At 38.3% G+C, this 13,330-nt stretch overlaps 1 protein-coding gene across 1 annotated transcript; it reads left to right on the forward strand.

The window, feature by feature from the left end:
• Positions 1–429: 429 nt before the first annotated feature.
• Positions 430–9,212, forward strand: LOC120802935 (sodium/glucose cotransporter 4-like; the record flags this gene model as incomplete). Its single annotated transcript, XM_040151121.1, is given in 6 exon segments — positions 430–441; positions 3,976–4,080; positions 4,839–5,003; positions 5,151–5,256; positions 8,552–8,632; positions 9,007–9,212. Coding segments are annotated over 6 exon segments (675 nt in total), but the record flags the coding sequence as incomplete, so codon positions are not given.
• Between the last annotated feature and the right edge of the window lie 4,118 nt (positions 9,213–13,330).

A 13,330-nucleotide genomic window follows, 5' to 3' on the forward strand; every position in this document is an offset into this window, starting at 1 on the left:
AGACTAGTGTTAAAAATAAGAGACAAAATATTTGTAAAAGATAAAAATACAGGATATGAAATTATAAACATGTAAAAATGTGAGCGGTAGAGTCTTTATATTGCATAAAGTTGGATGTATGACTAAATGTGACTATAGGACTCACTGTATGCAAGTCCATTCACCAACCCAAATAAGATTGTCAGACAAAAATCAGGAAGTAAAAGCATCTGATTTGCAACACCCCACACACAACCCCCCATTCCACTCCCCTTCCTTTAACTGCCACCCACCCCACCGAGCCACCCTGGAACTTGTGGTCGAGCAGTTCTTCATGTACATATTTACATCTTCATCCACAGGCCATTAGTTGCTTGGCTGCTGTAAAGCCAGCTACCCATAGATGCCTCTGCTTAACACAGTTCCAATTTGGACCCCTAACCCTAAGAAATGGAACTACTGGTGAGTGAGGAAGTAGTTTGGACAATATGCTTGACAGGATCTCTGAAACTCTCCTCCAGAAATCCACAACTCCTGGGCACTTCCAGACCATGTGAAAAAAATGTTCTCAACACATTTTGAGTGCATAGGGTGCAGTTTGGTGATAATGTAGCTTTCAACACTGTAGCCAAGCTGACAAGAGTCATAATGATCCATGTAGTCCTATAGCTCTCAGTAGTGATGATTTCATGATCTTCTTTAATGATAAAATTTTAACCATTACAGACAAAATTTGCCACGTCCTGCCCTCAAACAGCACAGATTTATCTTCAAACACAGCAACCTTATAAACAGCTGTAAAACCTGATATATACAGACATTTTTTCTGTCATTGACCTTCACCAACTAACTTCAACAATGTCTTCATCTAACCCATCAACCTGTCCCTTTGACCCCATCCCAACTAGACTGTTTAAGGAAGTTTTACCCTTAGTTAGCACCTCTTTATTAGATATAATCAATGAATCATAATCTGTCTTTATTAACAGGCTATGTACCGCAGGCCTTTAAATTAGCTGTAAGTAAATCTCTTCTTAAAAATCTCACTCTTTATCTAGGTGTTTTAGCCTACTATAGACCCATATCTAACCTTCCCTTTCTCTCTAAGATCCCTGAGAAAGCTTTCACCATTTTTCACCTAACATTGTAACATTGTAAAAATCAGGCACACAATGTCTAAAATAGACACAGAAAAATTAGTCCATGCTTTTGTTACTTATAGGCTGGATTATTGCAACTCCTTATTATCAGGCTGTCCCAACAAATCTTTAAATACCCTCCGGCTGATTCAGAATGCTGCAGCGTGAGTACTGACAGGAATTAGGAAGAGAGATCATATTTCTAGTTAGCTTCTTTGCCTTGGCTCCTTGTATAATCCATAATTGAATTTAAAATCCTTCTCCTCACTTAAAAAAAGGCCTTAGTGGTGAGGAACCATCTTATCTTCAAGAGCTCATACTACCCTATTACCCCAATAGAACACTGCGCTCCCAGAACGCAGGCTTACTTGTATTTCCTAGAATCTCTAAAAATAGAATGGGAGCCAGAGCCTTCAGTTATCAATATCCTCAACTTTGGAACCATCTTTCAGCTTGGGTTCAGGAAGCAGACAACCTCTTTTTGTTTAAGAGTAGGCTTAAAACCTTCCTTTTTGATAAAGCTTATAGGTAGGGCTTGCTCAGGCTCGTGTTGAACCACTCCCTAATTATGCTGCTGTAGGCCTAGAGTGCTGGGGGACTTCCCATGATGCATCAAGCTCCTCTCTCCTCCTCTTCCTCTCCATCCGTATTCATTCATATGGCATCGATGCTCGTTACTAACTTGACTTCTCCTCTCTCCCGTAGTTTTGTGCTTTCTCGTCTCTCTCCTCTCTCTTTGTGACGCTTTCTGCAGATATTTCTGCCTCTGGTGCTGCAGAGTCTGGATCTGTGACTGCAAACCACTTACTGCCCCCATGATCCTTCTCAACACCCTCTACTAAAATTATTATGATTATAAGTATTATTATTATATATAGTTTTATAAGTATTATTATTTGCCCTTTATTATATTTATAAGTTTTATTATTAGTGGTATCCAGGAACACTATTTCCAAGTCATGAAGAAGTTTTACGTTAATAAATGCATAGTGATTGTTGAAGGGTTAGGGTTAGGGGGTTAGGGTTAGGGTTAGGGTAAGGGTTAGGGGGTTAGGGGGTTAGGGTTAGGGTTAGGGTTAGTGTTAGGGGTAGGGTTAGGGTTAGGGTTAGGGTTAGGGGGTTAAGGTTAGGGTTAGCTCATCTAACTACTTTAAGATTTTGGAACGTAAGAAATTGCATGACTGATGTTTTTTTTTTAAGAAGTTTTACGTTAATAAATGCAGAGTGATTGTTGAAGGGTTCGTGTTAGGGGGTTAGGGTTAGGGTTAGGGGATTAGGTTTAGGGGTTAGGGTTAGGATGATGTTAGGGTTAGGATAGGGTTAGGGTTAGGGTTAGGGGTTAGGGTTAGGGTTAGGGGTTAGGGTTAGCGTTAGGGTTCGGGGGTTACGGTTAGGGTTAGGGTTAAACCCTAACCCTAACCCTCAGTGATCGTGAAAAACACGATCACTGGTAAGGCAATTATAGATTGATGGGAGTTTGTGTGAACACTTTGCGGCAAATGTTAATACTGAGCTTAGCAAACTTCATTGAATTCCAATATTCATTTGAGCTACTAGGTTATTAATTTTTACCAGATCGTTTTAGAAAACTTTCTACTTTAGGAAGACTTCAAAAGAAAGGTAAGTATATGCTTTGAATTGAGTTTGTATAAACATTTTTTGAAAACGCAGTACATGTTGGATTTGATGGTCATTCGCGACGAGAGAGGGAATTTGAACATAATATAGTCTAAACAGCTTGTTTGTTTTGGAACATACCTATATATATATATATGTATATAAGATATGTTATCAACTCATCAAGCTCATCTAACTACTTTAAGATTTTGGCACGTAAGAAATTGCATGACTGATGATGGCAAACGTGCTTTCATTTGATTTTAGTGCGCAGACTGTCCCAAATCACAGCATATGTTGATTTTTTGGGTCTATTACCCCAGAAAACTTGATTTCACTCTGACGTTAAATTTGAACGTCTTATAATCCTTCCCAGAGCCTTTTAAGGGATGTGAGGTGAAGGACGTGAAAAACACGATCACTGGTAAGGCAAATATGGATTGATGGGAGTTTGTGTGAACACTTTGCAGCAAATGTTAATATTGAGCTTAGCAAACTTCATTGAACTCCAATATTCATTTGAGCTGCTAGGTTATTAAGTCTTGCCAGATCTTTTTAGAAAACTCTCTACTTTAGGAAGACAGAGTCGTTGGGCCTTCCAGGTAAACTCAAACTGTGTTACCTGCAGTTTGGTCTGCTGCCACGATTAATGCAGCCCCTGATAGGGTATAATGTACTTAATTTAGAGGTAGTGAAGCTAGTTTTACAGACAACTTCTACAGGCCTGGCTTTTCAATGAATCATGTTTAAAATAGTCTGTTATATAGTCTTTTCTTGCTCTTTGTTTGGGATGTAGTCATATGGGACCTGGGACATGAGAACTTAACCCAGGAGGGAATAATTACATTTATTGCAATTATTGCCTCATGGGACCTGAGAACTTAACCCAAGAAGGAATAATTGCATTTATGCAATTACTGAATTTAAGAAATTGATTTGAAGTATGTTGGCCCTTAGAGGTGAGAGGGCCAATTACACTTCAACACGAAGTTGTTATCCCCTTATTCACTAACCATTTGTCTTCTTCCCCGGCATTTATATACTTGTCTAGTTATGCCCGGTAAGTATTTTATTGATACCCCATACAGAAAAGGCTGTAGTTCACAGGCTGTGATTTAAAGTGTTATCGAACATTCTATAAATTCAACTTTTTGAATTCTTCAAAAAATCAAAAACTCAGTTTTTTAAAGTCAATATAAACTTTTGTTGTAGTTGTGCATTAATCTGTATTTGTTTACAGATTGGAGCCTCACTTATGTCCAGTAATGTTGGCAGCAGTTTGTTTATTGGTCTAGCAGGAACAGGAGCAGCCGGAGGCATCGCTGTTGGGGGATTTGAATGGAATGTTAGAAACATGGTCTAGGACTATATCTGATGTGCAGTGTTGTGCATTTGCCTCATGACAAAACAGCTCAATTTTGGTCTCATCAGACCATAGAACTTTCTTCAAGCTCACTTAAAAGTCTCCCATGCATCTTCTGGCGGTAACAGTTTACAATAAAGTATTGTAATGCACACAGCCAACTTTGGTTGAATGCAGAGTCTCTCCAATCTCAGCTTCTGAAGCTTCAGATTGCAATAGGTCCCTTGGTGACTTCCTTTGCTTCACTTTATCAAATATATTTACTCATTCAGTTGTTGAGGATGGCCTGCACTAGGCAAATTTACGGCTGTATCATATTCTTTCCATTCTCAATGATTGATTTAACTGAAATAACTGTACTGCATGTTCATTGTTCAGTGCTGGAAATCTGCTTCTAACAATCCTCTGACTTGTGCTTTTCACAAGTCAGGGGAAGTTGTTTTTTAATCTTCTTGGTGTGGGATTTTGGTGTCTAAATTTTAATAAATTTGAACCTCTTGATTACACACAGGTGATCTCCATTGAATCAATTATGTGACTTCCAAAACCAACTCTCTACACCAGTGATGATTTAGGTGTGTCTTATTACAGTAAAGTAGGTGAATACACATGTGTGCAATGTCAACCTTGTGTTATCCTTTGTGTATTAAATTCAAAAATTAAGTACAAATAAACAGTACAATAGCAGACAATACGGACAGTGGGTTTTTTGCAACATGAGCGTGTGTGTGTTTGTGTAGTCAACATGGGTCCTGGTGGCTCTGGGCTGGATCTTTATCCCTGTCTACATCTCTGCTGGTGTGGTGACCATGCCTTAATACCTGGCCAAATGCTTTGGAGTCCAGAGGATATGCATATACATGTCTGTTCTGTAACTCATCCTTTGCATTTTCACCAAAATATCTGTAAGACACACACACTTTTACATTTATTCATTTGGCAGATTATTTTATCCAAAGTTACATACAAATTAGGTACAATCCAAGACACGGTAGAAAAAAATTTGATTGTGTATTTGTGTGTGTGTGTGTGTGTGTGTGTTTGTTACCCAGACAGATATCTTTTTGGGGGCATTGTTCATCCAGGTGTCATTGGGCTGGGATCTCTATCTGTCCACAAGCATACTGTTGCTGGTCACTGCTGCTTATACCGTGGCAGGTAAACACACACACACACACACACAGACACACACACACAAACACACACACACAGACACACACACACAGACAGACACAGACACAAACAGTGCAAACCATGATGAAGGCCGGTATAGACTTAAGACTCTTATTTAGGTTATGTTACATATATGCTTACATATATTTCCTAGCATTCATTGCATTATTGCAAAATTACAACAGTCCAAACAATCCAAAATGATGAAGAAAGGTCTGCATTTCAGTCAATTCCTCCACCATTGCTATAAATTAAATGAGTCACAGGGACCATATGTGGCAACATTGTCCCCGGTATCTGTATCAATACAGTAAAAGCTACTTTGCTTGTTAATAGTAATATTGCCACTATGTGACTCTATATGTGTTGTCACCAGTTCTGTCCAACAGTGATGCAGTTTTGTCAGATCCTCACACACACACACACACACACACACACAATTCTTTCTCCTACAGTCCATTCTCATGAACGTAAATAAATAGAAAAAACTGAATGTGCTTTTGGTTTTATTTTGTTCATTCAGTCAAAATTCAGTCGGTTGCTTCCTGCTTTGTAGGCGTTGTAATTGTGTCCTAACCAAAATAACATCAGCCAGACATGTCCATTTTCTGAGTAATTTTCTGGTTCTGGCACAGGATAATTTTTCTGGCTCTGGCACAGGAAGATGACCTCTCCATTCTTAATCCCGCCTACAATGTTCTTATTAGCAATTTCTCCCGCCATGGGAAACAGCCACCAAATAGCACAACAGCAGACCTGGTTGAATCACTGAACAAATCAAAAAGAGGTAGGTGGTGATTCAGAGGTTTGGAACCAGATTTCCAAGTTCAGCACCTTTGACAGGAAAGCAGGGGGATTCTAAAGACTGGAGATTTGTTGATAGTTGTGAAACCGTAATAACAGCTGAGGATAAAATTATTTTACATCAATAAAACAAATAAGAGACTTGCTTTGAAGCAAATTCTAACCTGCTGTCAGATTTTTTTTAAATTTGCATTATAAATGCAAAGGAAGATTTTTGCATCATCTTTCTTTTCTCACGCGCAAATAAAAATTGTTCAGTTTCTATGGAGATGGCTCAGTTGACATCAAGTGACCTAGGGTATTTGTTAGGGTCATACCTGAATCAGGATATTCAGAGTCGACTCAGAGCTGGCACTTCAGGTCAATGCATTAGCTCACACTGAACAGAGGTAGGGTAGAGTAGAGGAAGTTGTAACGGCGTCTGTTTCAAAAGTAGTTTAGCTGACTCCGCTAACATTCATTACCGGAGCTGGGAGCATCAGAGCAACAGACAGAAACGAGTCAGGCTGCTCTGTGTTGCACTGCCCTCCCCCCCGTTTCCTCTTTCTGTTTCCTTCACAGTTAGTCTTGTAGTAAGGTAAGAGACAAGACTCAGTTTGTAAAAATGTGTAGCATGCCATGATTTTCTTGCATCTTGACTAATGATTTCAATCACCTAACTTTAAGGAGCCACAATTGAAGCAATGTCAGTTTCTGATGACGTAACAGCATATCTTGGAATTTGTATTGTGACAGTCACAGTTACTACTGGCAGTTACTACTACTATCAATTATTTGCATCTGTATTTATTAATATTTTGTTTGTCCATTCATTATGTAATAATCCACATTATGATGAGAATGTGTTGTTATTTCTAGAAATAATGTATTAGCGTGTATATTTTAGACATATATCAAAATACATGTACTTTCTACTGGGATTTTCAGCCTCATAGCATGATGATGAAAGTTGTTTTAGGTCTGCTTTATTATTCAGTCCTACAGTTACCACAGATCCAATAGTTCTAAGTAAATGGTTATCAAAACACAAATAAAATGTAGATGCGTTAGTAAGCTTACTCCTGAGTTAAATCTATTATTTGTCCCAGGATAAAAATGCAGTGAAGTACTATCAGAGCAGTCCAATCAGCTGCAGCATCCAATTACTGATTTCTAATAAAAGACTTCCTGAGAAGCATGGTTTCCTGTATCCTTACTCAACCTCCTTGCTCCTCTGAACAAAAATAAGGGAACTTTGACATCGCTTATTATGGCGGACCAGATTGGTTCAACTGTTTACAGGCTCCTGGTTGATGTCCATTGACCCTTTTTCAGTGGGTTTTGTGAAAGGTTTTGGTCTTCACAGATAGCATCTGTTTTGTCCACTGAAGTAGTGTTCACCACAGCTGTTGCATGTAATGTCTTGATGATGTCATACACCACTCCAGTTAGGTCCTGAAGGTGTTGTTGAATGGTTTGTAGTAAGTGCTGAATCCCTATGATTTAGAGACTCTGCTAGATGGGGTCTACGGATGTTTTGTAGCCCCCCGGAAATAATCGGGTGGGTTAAAGACTTGGACAGGATAATTAATCAAATCACTCTATGGAACTGCAAAAGAAGGTGCAACAAGATAGCTACTGGATTGGTGATTTGATGAATTACAAAACGCGGATATATTTTGTCCTACGCTACAGTACGCTGATCATAGTTATGCGATGGAAACCTCAGTGAATTTCCTGGCCCCATATTGTTCATGGCAGCGGTGCAAACCATGCAAATATATAATATTATAATCTATAATATGTAGTCGTTGGGGGTAGGTTGTGAGGCTGAGCTTCCCAGCATGCTCTGAGGAAATCCATTTATAGATATTACTTTAAGTTAAATTGTGTTATAAATTATCACAGATGCTACTTAGTACATGGTCATTAGCAGGGGTGGAAAGAGTACTGGAAATTGTACTCAAGTTAAAGTACTGTTAATTAAAAGAAATTTCTCAAGCCAAAGTATAGTTGCTTGTGTAAAAATGTACTCAGCTAAAAGTATAAAGTAAGTCAGTTAAAATTTTCTCTGAGTAAATGTTACTGCCTTACATTTTTAAAAGGGGAAGGGGAGGTGATAAAAATAATATACAACAAAACTATTAAATTAAAGAACATCTTTAGGCTACCGGGCACATATGTAGGCTTATATGCATTGATATTTCGATGCATATACGCCGTTCCTAGGTGAGAACTGCACCAAAAGCAACCAATACATTCAAGTCAGGCACTTTGCAGCCTTCAAGTCTTCAAACATTGTGCTGAATATGCTGTGTAGTCACAAAAGAGATAATCAAAACAGCAGAAAGATGTTGCAAACCTCATTGACGATAGAAAGAATTGTCCTAATACTCAAGCACAATGTGCACAATAACATAAGTGTGTGTGTGTGTGTGTGTGTGTGTGTGTGTGTGTGTGTGTGTGTGTGTGTGTGTTTTTGTGTCTGTGTGTCTAGGTGGTTTGGCAGCAGGGATCTACACTGACGCACTTCAGACTTTGATCATAGTTGGGGGAGCCTTTGCACTAATGTTCATAGGTAGGGTGCACACTCTCTCTCTCTCTCTCTCTCTCTCTCTCTCTCACACACACACACACACACACACACACACACACACACACACACAGTCAATAAAGGGTACAACATTCGGGAGACATACTTTGAGGAAACAGTAGTCTTCCGTCTGCTGAAGGATTTTTAGGTTAGATCTTTTGCTCAAAAAACTAAAACTTCAATTTTGTGTATGATGACTGATAATGATCTTGATTGTAGCATTATGTTTTAGAATGACTCTGATAGCTGATGATTTTAACCAATAATGAGTATTGTTCAATGAACATTTTCTTGTCAAATATCTCATAGAAAACAATTCATTCATAGTAAAATTTGTGTGTGTTTTGTACATTTTCCAGCATTCTCCAAAGTTGGCTGGTATGAGGAGTTTGTGAACCGTTATATGTCAGCTGTCCCCTCAGTGACAGTCGCCAACACCACGTGCCACCTACCTCGTAGTGATGCCTTCCGCATTTTCAGACATCCTGTGTCAGGCGATTTACCCTGGCCAGGTCTGGTGTTTGGGCTCAGAGTACTAGCTACTGGGGTCTGGTGCACTGATCAGGTAACTTTGCCCACACTAATACATATAGTAGGGGAGGTGGGGGGTTTGCCAAGTACAGAGCGCACAGTACACAAGAGAGAAGGAGCTGCAAATAGATTTGTTAAGTCCCCGCAGCCATCTGAGGGCAGCAGGACAGAGATGATGGTAAATCTGCAGCCTTAGATTTGAAAAGTGCCACATTTAATGGCCATGCATAGTGGATTTATCAACATCTCTGTCCCGCTGATTAAATCATGTGAGAATGACACAGGGCTGCTGCAAAATAACTACACACACCCTAAACACATCAGACTGGTCAATTATAACTCCTGATCAGCTGAGTATTTTACCTTCCTGTGTGAAATTTTGTACTGCAGTGGTTTATCAAAACGGTGTGTCATTGCCTCCTTCAAGATTTAATGTGTGCATTTCATATTTTAATTCTTGAAATACATTATGTTGCGGACCCCGCTGTCTCACATAAGATACGATGTGACCATCTATGATGTGACACAATATAAATTAAAACTGAAATGGCATCAAATTAATGTGATCATCTCTGTCTCTCTTTCCATCTCTCCACTCTCCTTCATTTACTCCTGCATACAAAGTTTACACTTCGTATGCACTTTAATAGAGTTTAACTTCCATTTACTTCCAGATTTTCCAGCTACTCGTCTAGGCTTTGCCTTTTTCTTTTCTTTTTAATTTAGTGGCAGTTAAGCTGCAGTTCAGCCCTTCTCCTGGTACTTTAGCTCACGTGTACAATATGACTCCCATTTAAACTTCTTTCACTGTTTACACCACAGTTTACACTCTTCATCCCTTTTTTACTATTCCAACTCTTCATGCTACTTCAACTGATTCTTCATATAAATTCAAGCCAGCAATTCAGTTGAGCTTCAGCTTTTCCAGAAGGCAGCAATCCCACCGCAATTTCTTCATAAATTGCATTTTCTAGTTATTATTCCACCATTTTTGGATTCATGAGTCCTTCTATATAAAGTTCGATTAGGATATTATCAGATGTATTCAGTTTTTCATAAATTTCATACTTTCCAAAATATTCAACATTTTGTCTGCAATTTTTCCAATAGAAATGAGTGGATGGAATGGTTGGAATTGCCAGTTTTTCACCTAGAAACTTCAGATTTAAAGTGTTCTGAAAAAAGCGTTAAACATTGTAAACTGCTCTGAAAGAATTCTGCTTAATTCTTCCTCACAGCCACAAATTTCACTCTTCACATATACTGTTTTGCCAGAGCTTGGGAAAATTTGTGCTCTTTCAGACAATGTCATTACCAAAGCACAATGGCATTCAGAATTTGAACTACGAGCCTCAAAGTGGCAGGGGTACCATCCAAATGCCCCACAGAGTACAATACAAATTAAGAACCACATCTTATTTGAAAAAAAAAGACCCTTTTTTAACTTGATGGATTTTCCACATTTTTGACACCAGGAACAAAGAATTGCACAGCTTTACACTGTGCAGCAAAGTCGAGTAGTGCTCACAGTGTACAAACTTTGGTAATAGGGTTTACTGTCTTTGACTGAATAAGAAAAATTTGAAAGGTGCGCTGAGCCAAATCACACTAAAGTCTGTGTGTCATTCAGCAGAAACCAAGCATTTAAAATCACTATGGCTACTTCTAAGTGCTGTTGGGCACAAACACCAAATAAGATCAGTTGATTAGACTACTTTCCTGATGTCTGCAGTGATTATCAAACACTTGACTGACATTTCTGTCAAAGTCCGGCTACATACAGTTTCCACACTATATAAAAGACACATGGATTTACACATACTTCAACAGATTTCCCTGGAAATAAGTTTTAGTACAGTTTTAGTCAGGAGACTTTCTTCAGTTTATTTCAGTAGGTGGTGAGAAAACACACAGATCAAAGTAAAGCCTCCAAGACAGTTACAGGGGCTTAACAGAGACAGACACATAAATATACACATGGACATTTAACTTTATGAAAACATGCTCACACACAGAGAAGACAAATAACAAATAACATGCTTTGTATATGCTCCCTTTAGGCTCCATTTTCTGCAAGCACAATGTCTCCCCCTTCACTGCTATGCTGATGACACATATATTCTTTCCATTGACTCCTTGGAATTCCAAGTCTTATCACATCCATCCTTAATTGCCTCCAGAATGTGAAATGCTGGATGGCAAATAAACTGTCTTCAGTTGACAGGACAGGACAAAAATGATTGTTTTTAGTCCGCCCTACCGGAGATCCTCAGAACAATTGTTTTTAACTGTTCCAAGATTGATGCTAGTGCAGTGGCAGCTCCAAAGCTTTGGGATAGTCTTCCGCTTATAAATCAAATGTTCCCCCTCCATTGACAAAAGACATAAGACAAAACTCTGTACCTAGATCTTTTCAAGGGCCTTTGCTTGCTCTTGATATAATTTTACTTCCTATTGTTGTGCCTTTAATTAAAATTTCTACAGCACTTTGGTTAACTTGTTTTAAACGTGCTATATAAATAAATCTGATTTTGATTTTGACTTACCTGCACTGTGACACAATCAACACAAACTCTACAAATCTTCGAAACTAAATCACAAAATATGTTGTTTGCCATTGCCTTTAAAAATGACCCACATTAGTGTTTTCTGATCTGATCTGGTGCCCCTATTGGCAGCACAACATCAAAAACGCATGTAACTGTTACATGATTCATATAAACATTTTCTGATCTGCCACCTCCATGGTAATTAATTGTTGATCAGAAATGGGTTGTGAACAGTGGTTTCCTGGTAAAGTTGCACATTTTGTTGACCCAACTGTCTAACACTACCTCCTTGTGGTGCTACAACAACCTCACCCTAATTCAAACTTTGCTTCTAACATAGAGGTGTCATAATTTGCACTATATATTGACAAGATGACAACATAAAAAGCTAACAAGCAGCTTTACTGATGCATTTCTTAATTTATCAGATGGGAGGAATGAGAGAAAGGAACTAGGAGGCGTCTGGCAATAAATGTGGCTATTATTAGTGGTAACATTATGACAAAAATAAACTGTCATGCTAGACTACTAGGTAGTTTGTGTAACTTAGTGCTTCCACTGAATGTTAATTTACATTTTCTGTCAGTGATGTTTGTGGCCACAATTCAAGGTGGGGAATGCTACAGATGTAATTCCTATACCACTGATATGTAGTGTTTAATTGCTGTCCTTTACCTTTGTTCACACCTTGTTGCTTGGGGACACAAACTTGACGGTATCTCTTAGCTGGCACATCTGGTCTCAGCCAACCATTATAGAAAAAGTAGGATTTAGAGGCCAAAATGAAACAGTGAATTGATTGTTGACACCGTTGCAAGCTGGGAAATCTTGAAGACGGCAACCTCGTACTCTCTTATATCATTAAAGTAAATGGCCTGAGTCAAGATGTTTTGGACACCCAACATTTTTTTTTTTTTTTAAATAACTTTTTTTAGACAAAATATCCCAACGTGCCCTGTGCTTGTACATCTGACAATTTTAACACAAAGTATAGCTTTGTATCTGTCTAAATGATCATATACAGTAACCTTATCCTTGTTTCCATGCTAATGTGAAACTAAAATATTTTATCCATGAGGTATATACACCAATCAGCCACATTAAAACCAGTTAATGTTTTGGGTGAATAGTGTATATATACAGTATGAATATAGAATAAATTATACATGTATATATATATATGTATAGATAGATAGATATAGATAGATATGTATGTATGTATGTATATATATATATATATATATACACACATACATATATATCATTATATTACTATGATTATAGCATAAAATAAATTTATATTAAATCGGTATATCTATTATATGCTGTTGACAAGTAAGGTAAGAAGTCAGTCATTAGTGGATTTCTACAACACAAGTTAGGTATTTAGTTGTGATGTTCAAGGTTAGGCCAGGGAAGGCATTGTCAGTAAAAGTTCTCACAAGTACAAAAAGGCAGATGCATGTGTGCGTGTGTGCGTGTGTGTGTGTGTGTGTGTGTGTGTATGTGTGTGTGTGTGTGTGTGTCTCTGTGTGTGTGTGTGTGTCTGTGTGTGTGTGTGTGTGTGTATGTGTCTCTGTGTGTGTTCGCAGGTTATAGTCCC

This window comes from Xiphias gladius, chromosome 17 (genome assembly GCF_016859285.1).
Source record: "Xiphias gladius isolate SHS-SW01 ecotype Sanya breed wild chromosome 17, ASM1685928v1, whole genome shotgun sequence".
Classification (NCBI taxonomy): Eukaryota; Metazoa; Chordata; class Actinopteri; order Istiophoriformes; family Xiphiidae; genus Xiphias; species Xiphias gladius.